Source organism: Esox lucius, chromosome 10, assembly GCF_011004845.1.
Source record: "Esox lucius isolate fEsoLuc1 chromosome 10, fEsoLuc1.pri, whole genome shotgun sequence".
Lineage (NCBI taxonomy): Eukaryota > Metazoa > Chordata > Actinopteri > Esociformes > Esocidae > Esox > Esox lucius.
This window is the reverse complement of record NC_047578.1, coordinates 5,296,723-5,319,284: the sequence shown is the minus strand read 5'-3', so window position 1 is coordinate 5,319,284 and position 22,562 is coordinate 5,296,723. Positions and strand designations below refer to the sequence as shown.

The 22,562-nt window shown below is 45.3% G+C and overlaps 1 protein-coding gene across 1 annotated transcript in view; it reads left to right on the top strand.

The window, feature by feature from the left end:
- Positions 1-1,258: 1,258 nt before the first annotated feature.
- Positions 1,259-22,562, top strand: part of vps50 (VPS50 EARP/GARPII complex subunit) — a 113,172-nt gene continuing 91,868 nt past the window's right edge. Inside the window, exons 1-5 of the mRNA XM_010891516.5 lie at positions 1,259-1,393; positions 2,075-2,143; positions 8,194-8,316; positions 9,561-9,632; positions 15,389-15,442. Of these exons, the coding sequence (XP_010889818.4) occupies positions 1,361-1,393; positions 2,075-2,143; positions 8,194-8,316; positions 9,561-9,632; positions 15,389-15,442 (351 nt within the window). The 5' untranslated portion in view covers positions 1,259-1,360. The remainder of the gene's footprint in view (positions 1,394-2,074; positions 2,144-8,193; positions 8,317-9,560; positions 9,633-15,388; positions 15,443-22,562) is intronic.

The window sequence follows — 22,562 nt, the reverse complement described above, 5'->3', positions numbered from 1 at the left end:
CAGTATAGATGACATATGATACAGTATAGATGACATATGATACAGTATAGATGATAGATGTTACATGATACAATATAGATGATATATGATACAGTATAGATGACATATGATACAGTATAGATGATAGATGTTACATGATACAATATAGATGTTACATGATACAGTATAGATGATACATGATACAGTATAGATAATATATGCATGCAAAATTCTAAATAATCTAATTAATCCAACAACATTGCAAGTATGTCAGTTTGTGACATGCATGTTAAAATTAGTTATGGGTTCTTTGTGAAATAAAAACTTTTTTCGAAGAACTTTGGAAACTGAATAGATTACATCTTACAGACTTATTATATTGTCTGCTATCACTTAATAAAAACAACTAAAACTTCTCAATTCAACAGAACCTTTTGTGAATGCTAAGGACGATGACATGAGCAAACCAATCAGCAGTCTATACCTATTTTTTCTCATATTTAAACACACAATTTAATTCATACCCAATCAAATATCATATTGCCGTTACACATCATCAATACTGAGCCACGTTCAGAGCAAAAGCACGAGTTCCTTCTTTGTTATAGAAGTGCATGTGAGGATTTTAAGCAGGACCATAAGTAATGGGCAGAATGTTAACTTAATACATTCTGCTTGTAATAGATCCTATTTTATGATGTCACCTCCAAGTAGGCAGCATTTGTCTCTGTGTGTGTTTTACGGGAGGATCCACTCAATACAACTAAATGACAAACAACCCAGGAGCCTGGAGGGAGTTCTCTCCTTCATTTGACTTGGAAATAGTCAGAGGTGTCATTAAGCAGGAGGAAGAACTGGACTTGGCCGCTCCATGTGTTGTGAGAGCAGGCTGTGTTCTACCACATACTCTTGTTTGATGCTTAAAATAAAAAGCATCAGGTGGGGTAAATTCGGTTGCTTCAGTTGTGTAATCTGAGTCAATTTATTAATGCCTTAATTTTTTGACAAAACATGTCGAATATTCTTCACTTACAGAGAAGTTGCGCCCTATTGCCACCTATTGTTTTCCGGTGAGATTGCAAGAGATACTTTGATGTAAAACTTACACAATTGGTTTGCAATTGGATTAAATAAAATAAATGTCTCACGAAAAGGAAAGGGCACACTTTTCACAGAAATATAAATATAAAAACAGGGAAATGTAGGCAAAAATCGCTCTCACCTCAATCGTCGAACTACACATCCCATGTCTAAAGAGGAATAATCACGTGATCGATAACTAACATGGCCCCTCTCGGACAGCTGGAGCTGAACCTGAACCGTTTACAGTAAAGCGTTATCATTTCCCATTAATCGATTTTCTGTAGGAATAACTTTCACGATGCAGAAGATAAAGTCCCTTATGGCCCGGCAGGTAAGTGATCAAAGTCCCAGAAATGTCACCTGTCCAAAGCATTACAGTGAAACGGATGTAGTAGCATTGCTAGTGACGGTGACACATAACAAAAGCTAGGTAACGTTAGCTAACGTAACTCGTTAGCAGTAGACAGTTGACATCTGATCCTACAACTGGAACGATGTTCCATTTAAGCAACAGACCAACTCTCAGTTAACTTAAGATATAGATTGTTGTCTAATCTAAAGAGAAAACATGACAACGAGCAAGGTGCAGACGTGCTCTGATTGCTAATTTGTCAATAGCCTGCAGTAAGGAAGGGTAAATGGAGATGTGGAAGTGGGCGGATTAGGAAATTCTTACCTTGCTGCAAGGTAATATTAGCTAGTAAGTGTCTAGCTTGTACGTATAGCAAGGTTTATCACGTACAGTAGCTAGACATGACTCTTGAGATCTCTGTCCATATCCGGTTGCCTGTAACTACTATCTAGGTGCAAAATAATGAGCACTACATAGTTTTCTATGTATTAGTGTGGCGTACAGGACACTTCACTAAACCCTGATACAACACAAAGCCTCTCGATTTTGTCCTGCTGTAGGAACTCGCCAGTTTGACCAATCTAGTGTATTTTCTGTCTGTTGATTGGCTAAACATGTCTATCGTATTGGTACCAATTTCATCCTTGTGGTTGTTGACAGGGTCTGAAAAGCCCACAGGAGAGCATGGCGGACCTTAGCCCTGTAGAGAATTTCAGGATCCCAAGCAAGGTAAGCTCTCCAATGAAGTCTAATAAGATAGTTTCTTTCACAAAAGCCACTTGTATTGAATAGTGGTTTAACGTGCGTCTGGATGCAGGACGCTAAGTTGATTTGAGGGGCCGTTCTCTTGTGAATGTGTAACCACTGCGATCACATGGCGTTCACGGTGCATCTTTCAGAGAAATTAACGCTTTTAAGAGAAAGGAATTCTTCCACAGGCAATCCCAAGAAAGAGAGTGTCCATTTTCCAGAGTTTACATAATAAACGCCATGTTGGGGACATTTTATAGATGATAGGCTGACGTCCTGTTCCCGTGAAGGCAGCACAGAGCTGCGCCACAAGAAGCTGACACAAACCGTGCAGCGAAGAAATGTTACGATACACCGTCTCGTCCAGTCGCAGTGGCGTGAACTGGTTGGTTTTAATGTTGCATACCGCAGTTTTTTTGCAAGTAGTTGAAACTTAAAACTCGTATTGTTGTGAATCTTCGGTGTAAACTCGCCTTAAAACAAACAACCCTCCCAGGGGCCCCTCACAGCCCCCCTTTCCAAAATATTGCTTCCAGCGCCCCCGTCTCCCTCTGAACTCCCATTTTCATATGCCTGTGTGGCCAAGCTGTGTGGACAGGCTAGTCTGAAAGACATGCAATATGAGTCTGAATGTTGGTCACAGGCCCAGTATGTCATCTGAACGGACAGCTCTAGTTTTACAAATGCAGAAAATGGGAATGCTTCATGTTCATTCGCAGGAAACACTTTCACTTGCTTCATGTGGCCACCGTTGTTCAGGCATGTGATTTTTGGACTGCCTCATATGCCTGAACAACGGTGGTCACATGAAGCAAGTGACTCTGAATGTGTTTCCTGCGAATGAAAATGAAGCATTCTCATTTTCTGCATCTGCAGCTACTAGTCCTTCAAGGGCATCATTGTCTTGCCAGGGGTCGGTAGGATAGAGACAGATTTTTCACCAATTACACTGTCAGGCGTCCTGCCAAGCTATCCGGCCAAGCCCGTATTTTAGTGTTTTGGAATGGGGAGTGAGGCCTTAATTGCCAGCATTTGTCATTAGTATCAAAGTGAATGTTAACCTGTCCTGTTTATTATGTTAAAGTTCCTCCGGAGCCGTGTGCGTTTCTTTTCTTTGACTTTGCTGTTTGTTTTTCTTCCTATAAGCTCTGGCTCTGAATTGCACTGGCCGACCCCATTACCCCCCACACATGGTGATTCTGAGCCAGGTTGATTCAGTTACACGTTTAATCTCCTCTGGTCTAAGGCTGTCATCGTTGGCTGCAGCTTATTCTCTCCTGCAGTTGTTGGGTGCAGATGGGTGTTACAGGTCCATTTTGCCTGTCAAACTCCGGCCTAGTTAAACGTGGACAATGCCACCTCGGACACTTAGGCTGACTGTGTTCCAAACGGCATCCTACTGCTCTTTTAGTGTGCGACTTCTTGATCAGGCTGTACTAAGCATGCCTGCCTTCCATTTTCACAAAAAGTAAACGACACCGAATGTCACTTTTTAGTTTTGTTGAAGGGAGGCAGCACAGCTATGTCCATTTGAAAAGATTCAGTGTTGAGGGATAATAACAATTCATATATTGTCTTGTCAGAATAAACATGGGATTATTTGATTTGGGTGTCTTGTAGTTCATGGAAACAAAAAATGTAATTATTGAATTTGGTCAGATGGTTAACATGACTGTTGGGGCGTGCAGATATTGTCTGCACACCGCAGAAGAAACGTTTTGCTTCTATATTTCGTAAGCGCTAAAGTTGTGGTTGTCGGGAACAGAACAGTTGGTTTTGGTTGCAGTGTAATGCAGGGACATGGAGAAATGGCTCCTGGCAGCAAGAAGAGAACAATATGTTTCCCGGGTGACGTGGCCACTGTGTTTTGAAGGCAGCCAGTGGGTTTACGCGAGCACTTTCATCAGTCATGAGTTGTTTACTCCATGTTTGTCAGAGCTTTCAAAAACTGAAATGATGACCACTCGACCCAAATGATCCTCCTGAAACATATTCCGTGTCTCCCAATCGATTGTGTTTGATGACTGGGGTGTGTACACTGGGACATTGTCAGTCAGTTTGATTTTACTTGCTGTATTACATAGTGGTGTGTAGTGCTCAGGTGAGTAGGCAGGACCTCATAACAATATGGTGTAACATACACCATTGCTCTCCATGAGAGTGGTGCGTACTTTAACAGGCAGCACAACGCCAAGTCCGGGAGGTTTAGGCCTGTAGACACATTTGAAAATTGGGGTTGTTCCCGTTTTAAAATACGAATGACCATATGCAACATAACCAGTTAGGGAAGAAATATCATACATGATTACGGCCGAGTCTCTAAAGGTTTTCCTGACTCTGATACAGATCAGCTGGAAAAACGTGATCTGCCGTAATCATACACCTGCTTCAGAACGTAGAACTTTACTGAAGAACTGCTTCTGGAATGGTCAAAGCTCTTTCACAACATGTTGGGATGTTGATGGCCTTTTTTCTGACGCTGTAGAAGACAAGTGGGTTTATTACTTCTGTTGTTCTCCTGAGGCTGAAGGAGATTTCACAGGGGCATTGATCCTTCGGCTGACTCAGATCTTCACTGTCAAAAATAAATGTTATTTTACGGTAATTTACTTTAAATTGTACATGTAATTCTCTGTATTTCAGAATTGCATTAAAATTCTGTTTTAAAGAAAGGTTTGTTATCAGGAAACACAAGAATTATCTGTTTTTCCTCAGACTTTGATTCACATTTTACATAGTAAACCCTGTATGAATACGGAGTATTTCTGTTTTATTATTGATATCCCAGCATGCTTTGGGGCAGTTAATTTTGTTAATGTTAATGTTTGTAGTAATTGATATTAAGGTGACAGAGCTTTGTTTTTTATGTACAATGTTACTCTTAGGAATGTTCTTTTGGGGATTATGTTCGTGTTTGTGTGCCAACCATTGAAAAGAAGACTATTCTATTTGGTGTGATTTGAGGCTTTAGATTAATTACTTTGGGAGCTCTGATTCTTGCATATTTCTGCCAACATTGTGTCTGGTAGAAGTTGGTAAGGTGTGAGTCATCAGAACACAAATAGCTGATTTACAGGTATTTTTCTGGCACCCCAGCTGCAAGAATTTCAGCCTACCCTTTTTTACAGTGTACGCTGATATACTTTTGCCATTTGGGACAAATGGCAGAAAAGTGTCTATGCGCTGGTTAAAGTAGTGTGCTAAAAAGGAAATTTTGTTATTTAGGATGCAGCGGAACGTATGGCCTACTCATTTTTTTGAAAGGAAGCAAGCCTTTTCTCTCTGACACATTGATGTTGTTAAGATTGTAGGTGTCTCTAGATCTTTGTTGCACACATATGCGCACCTGCCATAATTGAATCATAATAAAAAAAATATAATCTTTTTAAAATATGCTTGATGTGGGGCCACTCAAAAAAATTCCCTCACATTGCATCTACACTCCACAGTCCCCTGAAGAAACGGTCGCTGCCTTTCATTTAACTATCAAACCTGGTGTTCAGTTGGCACATCCCAAAACATCTCTTCTTCGTCCTACAGTGCAAACTTGTTTTTCTTTCTCAAATCTTAAAGAAAGTGTCTGGCTTTATAAATATGGCTGTTACACACTCCTGATTATGCATCCACTTCTATGGTTTTAGATTTGGGGGTAGTAGTGAACAGGTGAAAGAGGAGAAAGGTCATTTGTGGATGTGCTGACATTTCCATTTAAAATAGTTCTTGAATCTACCACTAAGTGTCTCTCTGGCACCACTGTTGAGTTGAACGTCTTCACAATGTGAATGGATATTTGAGCTACCACTAGGTGTCACTGTAGCATTATTTGGGCTTCAGAGTAGAACATCTTCACCATTCACATCAACATTAAACTGACCAGATGAAACAGAGGACGCGTTTGGCTAAACAATTATTATTAAACAAATTAAATGCATAGAGTATTCTGTCATAGGCAAAGCTGATGTTTATCACTACAGTATGTCTTTGACATTCAATCGGGGGGAAAGTTGGTGTACAATTTACAAGCGCTAATAGCGCAGTAATGAGGTTATTTATCATAGTGCTTTGAAGTGCCCAAAGGAATCAAATTGATGTTGTTGTGGGTATTGCTTGACGGATAGGTTAGCAAGCTAATCTCAGCATCTGTTGTTGGAGCACTGCTTGGATTCTCTTTCATATCCCTGTTGTAAATCACACTAGTTAACCCTTTGCTCAAGAGCTGAGAACATATGATGATCAATTAGGCTAGGTATTCATGAATATTCAACATTACTGTCATCATGACAAAGAGATGGATTTGAATATTATTGCTTGGGTAGAATGTGAAATTGCATAGGAAGTAATTATGTGCGCGCACACACACCGCTCCCATGGTCACCCCATAGTGTTGTGTTTTTACATACTCTCCATAAAAGGAAACCTTTTGTTTGCTGTTTCTTTCGCTGTCTGCATTCAATAACTTATTCAGCTGAACAGCCATTGATTCTTTGATGGGGCTCATTTTAACAGCCTACGTTAGGTGCAAATTGCAATTTTAATTTGTCCTTTTCTACCCATGTTAAGACTGTGAAGCGGAGTGATGGCAAGAGATTGTTCACTTCTTTGCAGTCTTTAACTAGCTTTTCTCCTAGGATGTATTTTTAGCAGGGGTGGCAGAGGTTAGCATAGGTAAGGGGTCCTTGCTTACGAAGTATCCGCCTCACTTGACAATGCTGGGCAATTAGCCTGAGGCCTCCCAGCTACTCCATAGCTAGTGACATCGTAAAGGCTTAAACCTATACTATTGGTTCAGTTTGATCCTATAAGTGTTGCATAGATCGCTTTGCCATCATGGAGGCTTGTCTAGTTTTTCCCATTTCGGTGATAGTTCTCGTAAGCAATACATAATTCCACTATATTGTCTGCATACTTTGTATCTGGTTTATGTCTTAGCTATTTACACTGATAACTGTTTGCATTGCCAAAAATTATTTCAAAAAAATCCATTGACAACGCTGCTATTAGGCTAAAAGATTGTAGGGGAAACACTGCCGTATGAAGTCCAACGCTGTTATTCTAGTTTTGTTTTTAGCTGTTTCCAGACAGGTTTAAATAATACTCCCACAGGAAAAATGCCAGAATTTGAAGCCTGTTGAAAGCACGGTGAGAGAGCGGGCGGAAAATGGAGGAGTGGGCAACTGGGGGGGGGGGGGCACAGATGTCAGATGAGGTCTTTATCGATGTTAATTATCTGAAGAGAGATACACTTCCTGTCAATTTGCATGTCTGCCCTTTTCATTTGGTTTTGTCTTTACCAGCGAGTGATGACTCATTCAACTCCCTCCCTTTCTCCCTCCCTCCCTCCCTAGTCTTTCAGCCAATCCCTGGCTAGGGTTGCTGAGCTCACGCACAGGCTTCTGTGTTCGCCCTAACCCTGTGCCAGAGCTACACACACCCTCTGATCGGCCACGCCGACATCTGTCTGTGAAGGTATTTTCAGAGCCGCTCGGGCGTGTTCGTGTGACGCGTCGTCAGTGCCTGAGATACACTCGACCGTCATGCTGCTGGATATAGTGAAATGTGCGTCGTGAACGTTAGTCCAGAACATCCCCCTGTTTTGGAGCTGAATGGCTGAACTGGGTTTCCTTACCCAAGTGTTGAAGAGGCTAGTGCCTCTGTCAAGCTTCAAAGGATTGATTTAGAGATAATATCCAACTGTGTGTTTTGTGCTGTTGATATATGCCCATATTCATCCTCATTAAGGAGCTGTGGTGCATTGGCTCGAGGAACACAGCCTGCCAGGCTTAAATGAGAAGTTGATTTGTGGACTTGCAGGAGTGATAAGCCGAATGGATGGCTAGGCTCTGAAACGTCTATAGATTCTCTGCCGGCTCCCGGAGATATTCTGGCGAGTTCTCACAGAGCCTCAGTGTCCATCCCTCTGGGATGGGCCCCTCCTCAGTGTTACAGACCCCCCCCGTGATAAATCAATCCATCACTCTTTCTCTCTCGCCCCCTTTCTGTCACCCACTCCTTTCCCACTAACCCCCCAGGAGGAGTTGAGGGAGTTGAGGGAGCTTCCCGTCGACCCCCAGGCGGAGCAGGAGATCATTAACAGCATCGAGGAGGTCTACTACTCCAACGACTCCTTCGATGTGATGCAGCATGAGCTGGAGGTGAGCAGGTTGGGTGGGTGGGTGGGTGGGTTGGTGGGGGTGGGGGTGAACGCGAAGGGGTAACAGCCCTACGCACTGGCCGTTACCTAGCCAGTGCGTAGGGCTCTGGTTGGAACGAGCGTAGGGAATAGGATGCCATATGGGGCCGAGGCCCGGTAGCGCTTTCAGGCCCGCAGGACGTGACCCGCTCCGCGACACGGTGATCAGGGAGTTGCCCACACCCGCCGTCCGCTTCACGCCCGTTATCGCATCGGGAACCTCCTTGCTCATGGAGCGCGCTCACACCCAGCCGGATCTGCTACTGTCTTATTACAATGCGCCATTGTTTCCGTTTGGTTCCAGATCATAGCTTACATCTGGAGCTGTCTGGGATATCTGATTTCGTGGGTTCTGGTTCTTGTTGACATAACCTACTCCACTACTTGGGGCCCACCACAGGGCCCATTATATACCGGGCCTGGCGATGACATAACCAAGTCAGATCCGTAGGTACGGTCCCCCAAAAACCCACCGCCACACAAACTCGGTTTCTAGCAACGGGGGGGGGGGGCCTAAACATCCCTCCCCTCGGATTCCGGAAATCCCCCCTGGAGTTCGCCTCTCCGCCCCGGACGTCCTCTCTAGGGTACACCGGGCGCCTTCAGGGATTATCCCCTTGTGGAGGAACGGTGTGAAATGTCATTAGATTCAGTGGAGTGTCGCAGAAACAACCACCACCACCACCACATTCCACATCAGATAATGAGACTTTCAGCCAAGGTGAAGGCAATTACTCATTATCCTTGGGGCTCAGAGCCTCTGTGGTCTTCGCTGCCGATTCGGTCCCTATTGTTTTTTGTTTACAGATAAAGCAGTGCTCCAAGATTGTAATTTAATTACAATTGTTATGTGTCTAAGCTGGTGTGTGAGAGTTGGGTATATGCATCTGTTTTTTTTTTTTTGTGTTTGGGGAAAAAAAACTTTGAGAAAGATGCATGTCAAATTATTTTGCTCTGTGGAATTGTACAACCGCAGAGCAGGAGACACCCAAACAAATTAGCATTAGCCTCGAAAAGAAACAAATTAAACAGAAAGCGTGCATGTCTCGGAGCTGATGGCGCTCGGATTTCAGAAGGTTTCAGAAGTCAACTTTGATTTGTTTTCTCTCCATAGGTGCATTTCGCAGAATGTCTTTCTCCGCTGGGTATGGGCTTTGTATCTTGGTATTGTAGTGTAACCATCCTTTTATTGTGTGTTTATGATAGAAACTCCCACCCGAGCTGAACTTGCAAGAGCTGGAGGAGTATAGAGACAAGCGGAAGAGGCAGCAAGCAGCGGTGAGTGGAGATGTGTAGCACCCAGTCACAGACACTCCCACAGACACTCCCACTGACACTCCCACTGACACTCCCACTGACACTCCCACTGACACTCCCACAGACACTTCAAGTGTGCCAAACAATGGATTCACTAGTTGAATACATTATGTTGCTATGCAACACTTGCATATGCCTGCCATACATTTAATCACCTCTTTAATGCAGTAGTGTCCCTGAAGCTTTTTGCTTCTGCATGGGCATAGACTAACGTTGCATGTGTTTTAATGAAATGCCTGAAACAAGATCCCTCATGTCATGCTCATCTGAATAATGGTTAAAAATAAAAATAAAAAGCCAGGGGAGGTTCTCTATTTCCCCGTTCAACCAGTCCAGTGAATGTATTGGAGGATTTAGGATGGAGTGTTGTCCAGTTAACAACTGAAGGCAGAAATCAGGTCACCATCTGTCCTGAAACCTGGAGCTTGTCCTTTTGGCTTACGCGTGACAATAAAAAGGAATGCAAACTCTACTGAAGTGCATTTGGTTTCTGCCGTCTCAAGTGGATTTTGGCGCGTTTAATCAGCACGACTGCCTTACACAGTCCCAGTTATAGTGTGATTAATAGTCACTGGTTGTGTATCTGCTGCAGGCCAATGTGTTAACAGTTTGGTTCTCCTTATGGACTCTTCTGAGGTGTCCAACTTCCTTAGAAATGTTCACACTGCAGAAAAACGTAAGCGATTTGCACTTCACATAATTGGTCTTAAGAAGGACCCGGTTCATTGCCAGAAGCTATGAGCCCACGTTTAATGATAGGTCAGCGTGATTAGAATGGGAATTCAGTTGATGTTCTGTGCGTTTTAGCTTGCTGTGAGGATAATTGTATGTGAAACTTCATACAACAGAGGTTTCCGTGTAAGCTTGGCCTGGAGGACATAGCAAGCAGAGGAACTATATTTGAATCATTTTAGAAATCTAAAACACACATTTTCTCCCGCGCTTTCTCACTTTCTCTAACGTTCTGTCCATCCTTCCCTACTTCCATACATTCTGATTCTCTGCACTCACTTCCTTCCATGGATTTAGGAATGCTAGAGGATATAGTACTCCCCCAAGCATGCGCTGAACCTCCCGATCATGGACATGTTATTTAATTAAAATGCTTTTAGAAAAAATAATCTATTATTGTAGCCGTCATTTAGCAAAACCATTTTTGTCTCTCACCATTATTGGCATAGCCATTTAGTACTTTGTAGAATCCCCTTTATTGGCTGAGTACATTTACACACATCCAGACCTTTACTTGGTGTAAAGGTGCTGCTAGAATACACTAAATATACTTCCATTTACACATACGTTTATATTTAAAACAGCAGGCGGTGAGAGTTGTGTATATGCATCTCTCTAGGGAGAGATGAGTGCAGTTTGTGGATTAGTGTAATGTAGCTGCTAATAGTTTGGATGTGGCTGAGTCCTGTTGGTCCTGCTTTGGCAGCTGGCCGTCCACTCAGGTCCGCGGCAGAGGAGACCGTTCAGATGGCAGGATGTTTTTGGTCAAGATTGATCTGTCCCGCTCGTCTGCAGGCTGTACTACATGAAACGCTGGTCATTAGGCAATGCGAGAAATTAGCACTTTTCACTCAATGTGAACAGCCACGCCTAATGGTTTAGCGCTCATTAGAGCCTTCATGGTGATTGGATTCGACTTTGTGTGCTATTTCTGATATGATTCTAAAGATAATGTAGGACTATTGCTTTCTCATAGTGGCTGTTTTATCTCTAGTAGATGTATTTGATGTTAATTTGCTTAGGCAGATTTTCCGGGTGTTTTTTTTTTCTCCTCGCTCGGCTGCAGACAGTAGTAGCAGAACAACACTCCTCAGCTTGCTGTGTTACCCTTGTAAGGGAGAGAGGAGGCGGCGTACGATTAATCTGTAATTAGTTCCATTCTCCCGCTGCCGCCTCTGCTTCGCCCGCCCGCCCGCCCTTCGAGGGGATGCCGCTGCCACAGAATTCTCCAATAGTTTTCTCTACAGTTCCTATAGCCACAATGTCAAAATTGTGAAAAAAAAAAAAAGAATCGCTTTTTGGTCTTTTTTAGGCTAGGGTTGGCCATTATGTTTTCTCTTCAAGGTTAGGTTAAAAATCACATATGTAGTAGAAAAACTGTAGGAATATGTAGGGGTTATGACAGCTCTGTCTGACTGCAATGCAAGCAAATTGCCCATTGTTGCTGTCTCAGTTTGCTAGCTAATGCTCTTGTCCAGTGTTGGCAGATATCACAAGAGAAACGCCTTTCTTACACACACACACACACACACACACCCTTCAGTAGGTGTATTATTTAAATGTGTGAGAGAGCCGGCTGCTCTAATGATGGCGAGTACCTGACCTTTGAAGTTAAGTTCAAAATCTTCCAGTTTGGCGAATGTACAAAATCTTTCTCTTAAAGGTGGAATTATATTTTAAGCAAATCTTTCTTTCACCAGCTTACTACATAGTTACTATGTTTTCATAACATTTGTGAACACCTTGATGGCGAACACATGCTAATGTAGGCTAATGTATTTGCAATTGTTTGCCTACAAAGGTGATTGGATTGAATGCACCTCTACCACTGATCACTGCTAGTAGTAGCCCAGATAGTAGGCATCAGGGCCAGACAGTAGATGGGAAGGTTATAGCTTTTATTTGAACTACCTCTCAGTTTTAGGATGCCTAACAGTCAAAACAAAAAGCCCAAACGGTCAAAACAAAAAGCCCAGATGAGCATGTGTGTTTTTGAAACAAGCCCAAAACACCACAACCCGTGACAGACAACTTTTCCCAGCGACTCTGAAAAAAGAATCCCGAAGTCGCTTCTAATGAGCAGACATGGCAACCCTGCTCTTGTCAAGTGGTGAGCTGCTGTAGGGAACACGCAAATCTCTGATTGAAACTGTATTCCTGGCTGATTGACAACTTGTTCCTTTAGCTCTTATCAGAAATGGATGAGGCGGTTAGTCACACAATTTGTCTATTATTTTAGCTCTGTGTCACAGGCAGTTAATGTGAACTCTACAATTCTGTTTTGCTCTGTCAAATCCTAGGTGATTGCAGGGATATTCTTCACATGGAGGTGTTCAGGTTGTCAGGGGTACTTCCGCACAGCGTTCTTTTGAGGATTTGGATGATTTTTTCATAGATTAGTGCTGTTTCAGTTGTGGGAGGATTGTTCTCTGTACCGTGGACGAGCTGTCTTCCTGGATCTCCAATAGATGGTGCTACGGGATTGGTCTGGCGCTCTATGTGACGTGACCCCTTCATATCAAAGTTGAGCTGTTGAGCACAGAGAACCTGTCTTTTTCACACCAGCATCTATACCTGCATGTGCCCACATATTGCGTGTATTACCATAAAGACCCAGTTTAATCTCTCTTACCTTTTCGTTCGCTGAGTTTATTTTTCGCAACAAACAATGCGGTTCCTTGTTTTCTGAGGCAATCCTCACTTCTGTTTTACATTCTCTTGTTCTTTGTCCATTACCCACAGACACATTCTAATTCACGCGGTTGAGCGAGGGAGTGTAGCAGCTGGAAAGTGTCCCCCATCTGTTCAGCGTCTTAGTTAGCTAGGTTCCCCGACATTCTCCCATACAAGAAAGGCTTCGTCGTGTGTAGGTGTGTACTGGACTCCACACGGCTCTGGAACGTCAAGTTCCTGTCTCTTTGTGTCTCTGTGAGTGTGTCTTATCCTTCTACAGCAAATCCCTTGGCCTTTGTGGCAGTTGTTAGAGCTTTAGGACGGTAAACTTAAGGTGGCTGATCTGAATCCCCCTAGTCGACAAGGTAAAAAAATCTGTTGAGGTGCGCTTGAGCGTGAACCATTTGACACGAATTGTTCCAGGGAACAATGTCAACAGTGACTGGTCCTTGGCCATGAACCCAAATCTGCAGTGGGTGTCAGAAGGAGTTGGGTATGAGAAACAAAAAATGCACACCAACACACTTATACATCAATTTATGTGTATTTGCTGAATAGGAGAATTAATAGCACTCCGTATTTGACCACAAGCCTTCGGAGTGGCAGTCTGCACTGTGAACACATGTACATACAAATGTAAATACATTATAGTGCAGGCCAAACCAAGCAGTCCTGCTCCGCATTTCAGTACATATACTTTTACCTGTTTGTAAGTAAGGGTCAACGCATGATATTTTGTGTGTATAAAATATTGGTTTATGGAGGTGGCAAGTTTGTTATATACATTTTCTCTACTGATTTAGTGAAATATATTATTCAGTGCAACATTGACCTGATGTTCTTTAGAATTACCTTCCCCCAAAAACCACTTATAGATGTGGAAAATAGGATGTTTGTATGCAATAGTATGCTAAGGATACGACCCTGGAAGTTCAACATGCACCTCATGGCAAAGAACTCTCTGAGGATCTGAAAAAAAGAATTGTTGCTCATAAAGATGGCCTAGGCTATAAGAAGTTTCCCAAGACCCTGAAACTGAGCCGCAGCATGGTGGTCAAGACCATACAGCGGTTTGCCAGGGCAGGTTCTACTCAGAACAGGCACGTGCTCAGCGTCATATCCAGAGGTTGTCTTTGGAAAATAGACGTTTGAGTGCTGCCAGCATTGCTGCAGAGGTTGAAGGGGTGGGGGGTCAGCCTGTCAGTGCTCTGACCATATGCCGCACACTGCATCAAACTGGTCTGCATGGCTGTCGTCCCAGAAGGAAGCCTCTTCTAAAGATGATGCACAAGATACCAAGATAAAATTTGGTTCAGATGGTGTCCACCGTGTGTGGCGGCAACCAGGTGAGGAGTACAAAGACAAGTGTGTCTTGCCTACAGTCAAGCATGGTGGTGGGAGTGTCATGGTCTGGGGCTGCATGAGTGCTAACGGCACTGGGGAGCTACAGTTCATTGAGGGAACCATGAATGCCAACATGTACTATGAAATACTGAAGCAGAGCATGATCCCCTCCCTTCGGAGACTGGGCCACAGTGCAGTATTCCAACATGATAACGACCCCAAACACACCTCCAAGATGACCACTGCCTTGCTAAAGAAGCTGAGGGTAAAGGTGATGGACTGGCCAAGCATGTTTCCACACCTAAACTCTATTTAGCATCTGTCGGGCATCCTCAAACAGAAGGTGGAGGAGCGCAAGGTCTCTAACAGCTTCAACAACCTGTGAAGCTCTGGTGAACTCCATGCCCAAGAGGGTTAAGGCCGTGCTAGAAAATAATGGTGGCCACACAAAATATTGACACTTTGGAACCAATTTGGACATTTACTTTACATTGTAATTTCGTCAGTGTTGTCACATGAAAAGATATCAAATATTTACAAAAATGTGAGGGGTGTACTCTCTTTTGTGAGATACTGTATATTAAAATATTTGTCTAAATATAAGGTCATTTTTTCATGTTTAGTGGGGAGATTAGCATGTTTTCCCCTGCTGCATCTTTCCCCCACGAGTTGCCTTGAGCTGTTCGGTTTTTGGGTGTAGACGAAGACATAGTGGACTCCCAGGGTTTACTCACCCATACAACACACAATAGGCTACTCTAAAGTAGTAATGGGGTATTATAGGCTAATTTACTTCAGAACGACAGGACAGCCATTTCAGGCGACAAGTGGTCTTGACTAAAGCCTGAATTACTGATGGTATACAGACACCACAGCCACTTATTCTTTCTCCATTTTCTCCAGTGTCACTGTTGGGATGACATTTACCAGAGGCTGACTTGATGTCTTTTCTTCTCTTCTCTCTGTAGGTTTCCAAAAAGGTTGCTGATCTCATCCTGGAAAAGCAGCCATCCTATGTCAAGGTATGACCCACCCCCCTCTCTTTTTTCCTTTCTTTGTATACTTTATCTTTGAACATCCTCGCCAGAGGTGTTCTCTTGTACAGATTTTATTTTTCTTCGATTAATCTCCACACCACTGATCCACTGAAGCTTCTTTAGGTTTGCCAGTTTCTTTTAGAACAACCTATCCAGAGGTAAAATCAGTGAGAGATTTTCGGTATCTACTGTCAGTCCGTCATGTTTGTAACGGGATACACTACCAACAGCTTTCTTTCTTTAAGGGAAATATGTCACTCGACGTAGAAGATGCCTGTGTTCAGTGACAGACACCTTCTTAATGCATTTAAATCAAATCCTGGCCGCTGAACAGGCGTCGTCCGTCGTAACTGACGGATGTGAGAAAGCGAGCCCCTTATGAGAAAGCGATCGTTTTGTACTTGTTCAAATCAAAGCCTCTGCCTTTGAGTGAGGCGATGGAGAGGTAGGTGAAGAGGGGACAGGAAAGGAGAGGGAAGCAGCTCACAGTGGGACGTCTGTATCCCCAGGCTGCTTCCTCTCGCTGATCCCCAATGGGAGCTCTTTAAGACATGTCTTGTCTGACGGGAGACAGCTTTTATCAAGTCCACAGGGTAGGATTCACACCGGTCAGGCCTCAGGCCACTGCTGAACCGTTTAGTATATTTTATATATATATATTATTCTGTTTTTAAATGGACATTTCTCTAATGTCATGTCGGTGTCCTTCAGGGCTGTTGCATTGGTCTGTTACTCTTGTCAATTTTCCACAAAATATATATTTTAGAATTGTTGGTCGCTCGCCACCGTACTCTTGCCAGTGTTTAGTCATAATTTGTCAAGCCCTTTTATAGCTGCATATGAAGGTTGACACGTTCACACAGCACCCACATAAACTCTGGCTAGGGCTAGAGTCTATACTCGGACGACAGCTGCCATTCTGGGTTTGCTAGAGGTTTCCAGCCCGTTCACCTCCCTCGATTTCCACATCTGGCCAGCTGTTACTGGCCCCTACAGATCCCTCAAGGGCCAAGACAGCGTGTTTGTGTGATTATGGACTGACTGTTTTGTGTCCGTTAATGTCCTCAAAAATAACCTGAGGGTGACGCCAAGGTCCACGTGGCGGTTGTGTCATTGGCTCGGACATCCTCGCTTACACTGCAGAAGTAGGAGATGCGTTTTTCATTACAGCAACGTCCCGCGGATTCAGGTGTTGGCGTCTTGTGTCTTTCAGTCCCCACAGTCGATAATGAATCAACGTTGCCCTGGTGAGAACAGGGATCCAAAGCATTTGTGTAACAGTCAGTTCAGGGATCGGACGTTGGTGTAACTGATTGACGTATCATTTCTTTCTGCTAGTTCTCCATTTCAGAGTGGCTGGTTATTCTGAGGTTGAGGTGTTAGGCCAGTTTCTTCGTTGCGAAGGTCCAGCTCTGATACAGCTTGATGGATAGCTCCAAGGAACAGGCTTGGTCATTTCGAATGAGGGCCACCTCTGCCGCGGTGCTTATCTGCGGAGTTAAAAGGGAAACCCTGTAATTGAGTGCCCAAACCAGCCGCAGACTGTGAAAAAGGCCGTCAGTGAAAACGAGATGGTTACCGGAGTTGGAGGCTGCATCGTAATGAATTGCCCTCCATATGTTGTCAGGTAGCGCACTGCTGGCAAAGGAGTTAAATGGACCTGGACGCTTATTTGATTATTTCTGTGGTACGAGCAGTTGCACGCCATGGAAATTCCCATCAGCGCTTCCTTGGTCTTCCCTGTTGGTGTCACTGGAGCAGTTTGGGAGATCGAGTGTCTCGCTGCTCTGGCCTGTCCGTTTAAAGCCATGTCCTGGCTTGGTGGACCGGGCAACAGAGTGTGCATATGCGCACGTTGTGACTGCAGACACGGTCTCCCTTCCCCCGCTAATTTTCTCCCCGGCAGTCAGAAGTCCAAAGACATTTGCCCCTGACACGAGTTCTCGCCCTTCATCTGAATGAGATGGGGCCTGGCGGGTTGGTATAATGCATAGCCAATGTGTCAGAATGCGGGTCAGAAGGGCTCAGGGGGTGTACATGAATGCAGGACGGTAGCCGTGTGAAGGTGGTCTCCGCTGACCGAGCACCTCGGAGATTGACCTTTGTCTCCTGATACCGCTGTGGCACCCCAAAACGACGCCCCATTCCATATTTAGCGCAGTATTGATCAAGGCCTTCATGGCTTCGACAAGTAGGTCCTTGCGTAGGAATAGTGTGCCTTTTTGGATGCGGCCGCCCCCTTCGGAAGTACGGCAGCTTGATGTAAAGCCCGTCAAAAGGGGTTCGCTCCCCGTCAGATCTCGGGCGTCCGCCCAACTCCATGGTTGATTAAGCAACAGAATGTGGCCCGTTTTAACCTGGCGGATTGCTTTCTCTTGTGCCTTTGAATTGGCCTTTCGCAGCAAATTGTTTTGAGCCCGAGAAAATATACGGGGTCTGTGCTTGTCAGTGGTCTGTGGTTGTCAGTTTACTAGCCGGATGGCTTGTTGCTGGGAGGCTGGGGGATGATAAGGCTGAGCTAACGGATCATTGCCCCAGGCTGCTGTCTCTCTGTGTTTGTGTGGGTATATGTGGGATTCTGTCTCCACCCTTTCTCTCACTCTCTCTCCCTCCTGTCTCTCCTAATCCCTCTGCCTCTCTTAAAGCACATTTGTGTGTCTGCTGCCTGATGGGGATGCTCTGTCAAATCTACTGGGGAGGTTAAATGTGTTTGCATCAGGGGCGACTGGTCATTAGGGGCACAGCCCCACCTGTTGTCAACAGAAAGAACTGCAACAACATTTGTATTTTTATTTATCCAAGATTACTTCCTATAATTTATTATCTATGAATATAGCGTCTTCCTAAATTGCATATCATTTGTGTTAGGATTTTATTTCATGTTCATTGGTCCCTGGGTTTGCTGCTTCAGACTGCGTTCTGCCGATTCGAGTTCGCAGAAGTAGGCCATAGGCTAAGCGTGAATGTAGGGCTAGCCCCTCTCTCACAATGCAATGTACATTTTATGTGTGAAAATATTAATATGCTTTCTCAGATTGTTTGTGTGATCAATGTAGACCACACACATTTGATGCCAAGTGGGGCTGCCAGCCGGTAGCCCCACTACAGCGTAATTTCGTATTTCAGACCTGATTGGCCTTTCTGTCTGTCTGGTGCCAACATTAGTTGGCAAGTAGACCGAGGAGGGTAGATTTTTTTAGCTAGCTTGTTAGCTTCACAAACGCCAGCTAACTTGAGAAAATGAATAAAGTGGATACTCCAGGGCCAAGTAAGCGTGACAGCATACTCAAGCACCGGTTTGAAACCCTTAATTTGGAGGAGAAACTTGAAGTAAAGCGACTTGGTGCCCATCAGCCACGGGATATTGTCATCACTCAAACTGCTGATAAAAGTAACTGCGGGTTTAACGTGGAGTGGTTTTTGAAGAAAAAGTGGCTAATGGTTAGCATACAAAAGAATGCACTCTTCTGTTTTCCATGTCTGATATTTGGTGGAGATGATACTTGGTCGAGGACGGGTTACAAAGATTTGAAACTCTCTTTCTGAGAGGATTGCAAAACAAGAGAGCAGCGGGAGTCATCTAGACAATGGTGTGAAATTGGGCTCACTTGGAAGGGTAAATGTCACAGCCCAAGTTGACAGTGCATACAGGCGCTCCATTGAGCAGCATAACAAACAGGTGAAGTAAAACAGGTACGTTCTCAGTCGGATCATAACATGTATTAAACTGTGTGGAAAACGTGAAACCGCACTGCGGAGGCATGACGAGTCGGTGGACTCCCTGAATCCTGGAATATTCAGATGCATTTTCGAGACTATGTGTGAGGGTGATTAGAGACTTCAGAGGCACTATGATGCTCAGCCCATCTTCAAAGGGACATTTAGCACTGTACAAAACGAACCGTTATACTGTATGTTGTCTCATCTGCCTGTATGTATGAAGTGTACAGGGAGGAGATAGCCAAGTAAGTGGACGAAACATCATTTGTTGCCATACAGGCAGATGAGACAACTGATGTCACCTGGAAATCACAAATGGTGGTTGTGTTGCGATACATGTTGCCTGACAATACAGTGACAGAGAGGTTTTTGGAGTTTGAGGAAGTCAAAGATAAAACTGGACTTGGCCTCTCTAATAGCATCAAGGGTTTGCTGGAACCACTGAAGCTGGGAGAAAAGCTGATCGCTCAGACTTATGATGGTGTGGCTGTAATGAGTGGAAACGTCCGAGGGGTACAGACGCTAATTAAAGAGACATGCCCAGTTTGTTCACTGCTATGCTCACCAGCTGAACCTGACCTTGCTGCAACCATAAGTGAGGCATACGGCCTGTCAAAAAAACTGGGACTGAGCCTTTCTGCAGCTGCTGGAATTTTTCTTCCTTATACCAGAAGTTGAAGTTGAGTTTTATACAACACACTGCAAATACGGAGCATCGGTGCATCTGGGATTAGCAGTGCGCTCACCCATTTCAAGGAGAATGTCCAGAATATGCGGGTAACCAACACAGCGCAGAAGGAGGCATGCGACGCAGTCGTCTCCCAGGTGGAGCCGTGGTTTTCACAAAGTGACCACCTGATCCCTGCCAAGCTGGGTGACAGCTTGCTCTTCCCACAATTTGTCCTGTCATTCCCTACATCTGAGCTGGAATGTGTGGTGAAACTATGGCCTCTAGGAAACGAAGAAAAGTTTAAGTCTGAGCTGACCACTCTGTACCGCCACACTGAGCTTCACACTGGTAAGACGGCCCTGTCTCTGTTAAAATCCATCCATGAGAACAACCTAGAGAAGGCTTTTGCTGAGACTGTAACTCTGCTGAAAACTATCATAACAACACCTATGATGACATCCGAGTCAGAGAGGAACTTTCCACCTTGAAGAGGGTAAAACCTTCAGTCGCAATACCATGGGACAGCCGTGACTCAACGCATTGGCCATGTTGTCCATCGAAAGCCAGCTGATTCAGCAGCTACATGACTTCATTCCCAAAGTCAACAAAAAGTTTGCCCAGAGGAAGAACTGCCATGCCACCTTTCTGTTCATGTGAACCTTCAGCTTATCATCCTGCCTTTGTGGTTCTGGTCTGTGCATTTCCGCTTCGTTGTGGCCTTCAGTGGTGTTGAGCTCATTGTTTTTCAGGTATGGCCCTGTAGGCACATTGGTTCTGAGCTTGGTTGCATTCCTAATTTAGGTTTGTAAAAAGAACACCTGGTAGAAGCAAGCCGCTCTGTTGTTAAAAGTGATTTTTGGAGCCACGCTGTTTGTTACATACATACATACATACATACATCTTCTTCCGCTTATCCGGGGCCGGGTCGCGGGGGCAGCAGTCTAAGCAGGGATGCCCAGACTTCCCTCTCCCCAGACACTTCCTCCAGCTCTTCCGGGGGGACACCGAGGCGTTCCCAGGCCAGCCGGGAGACATAGTCCCTCCAGCGTGTCCTAGGTCTTCCCCGGGGTCTCCTCTCGGTGGGACGGGACCGGAACACCCTCCCAGGAAGGCGTTCCGGAGGCATCCGAAACAGATGCCCAAGCCACCTCAGCTGACCCCTCTCGATGTGGAGGAGCAGCGGCTCTACTCTGAGCTCCTCCCGGGTGACCGAGCTTCTCACCCTATCTCTAAGGGATCGCCCAGCCACCCTGCGGAGAAAGCTCATTTCGGCCGCCTGTATCCGGGATCTTGTCCTTTCGGTCATGACCCAAAGCTCATGACCATAGGTGAGAGTAGGAACGTAGATTGACCGGTAAATCGAGAGCTTCGCCTTGTGGCTCAGCTCTTTCTTCACCACGACAGACCGATACATCAACCGCATTACTGCAGAAGCTGCACCGATCCGTCTGTCAATCTCCCGTTCCTTCCCTCACTCGTGAACAGGACCCTAGATACTTAAACTCCTCCACTTGAGGCAGGCACTCTTCACCAACCTGAAGTGGGCAAGCCACCCTTTTCCGACTGAGGACCATGGCCTCGGATTTGGAGGTACTGATTTTCATCCCCACCGCTTCACACTCGGCTGCAAACCGTCCAAGTGCATGCTGAAGGTCCTGGCTTGAAGGGGCCAACACGACAACATCATCCGCAAAGAGCAGAGACGAAATCGTGTGGTCCCCAAACCTGACACCCTCCGGCCCCTGGCTGCGCCTAGAAATTCTGTCCATAAAAATTACGAACAGAACCGGTGACAAAGGGCAGCCCTGCCGGAGTCCAACATGCACAGGGAACAAGTCTGACTTACTGCCGGCAATGCGGACCAAGCTCCTGCTTCGGTCGTACAGGGACCTGACAGCCCTTAGCAAGGGACCCAGGACCCCATATTCCCGAAGCACCCTCCACAAGATGCCGCGAGGGACACAGTCGAATGCCTTCTCCAAATCCACAAAACACATGTGGATTGGTTGGGCAAACTCCCATGAACCCTCCATCACCCTGTAGAGGGTATAGAGCTGGTCCAGTGTTCCACGGCCTGGACGAAAACCACACTGTTCCTCCTGAATCCGAGGTTCTACTATCGGCCGTATTCTCCTCTCCAGAACCCTGGCATAGACTTTCCCGGGGAGGCTGAGAAGTGTGATCCCCCTATAGTTGGAACACACCCTCCGGTCCCCCTTCTTAAAAAGAGGGACCACCACCCCGGTCTGCCATCCCAGAGGCACTGTCCCTGACTGCCACGCGATGTTGCACAGGCGTGTCAGCCAAGACAGCCCCACAACATCCAGAGACTTGAGGTACTCAGGGCGGATCTCATCCACCCCCGGTGCCTTGCCACCGAGGAGTTTCTTAACCACCTCTGTGACTTCAGCCCGGGTGATGGACGAGTCCACCTTTGAACCCTCATCCTCTGCTTCCTCAATGGAAGACGTGACGGCGGGATTGAGGAGATCCTCGAAGTACTCCTTCCACCGCCCGACGACATCCCCAGTTGAGGTCAACAGCTGCCCACCTCTACTGTAAACAGCGTTGGTAGGGCACTGTTTCCCTCTCCTGAGGCGCCGGATGGTTTGCCAGAATCTCTTCGAGGCCAGCCGATAGTCCTTCTCCATGGCCTCACCGAACTCCTCCCAGGCCCGAGTTTTTGCCTCCACAACCACCCGGGCTGCAGTCCGC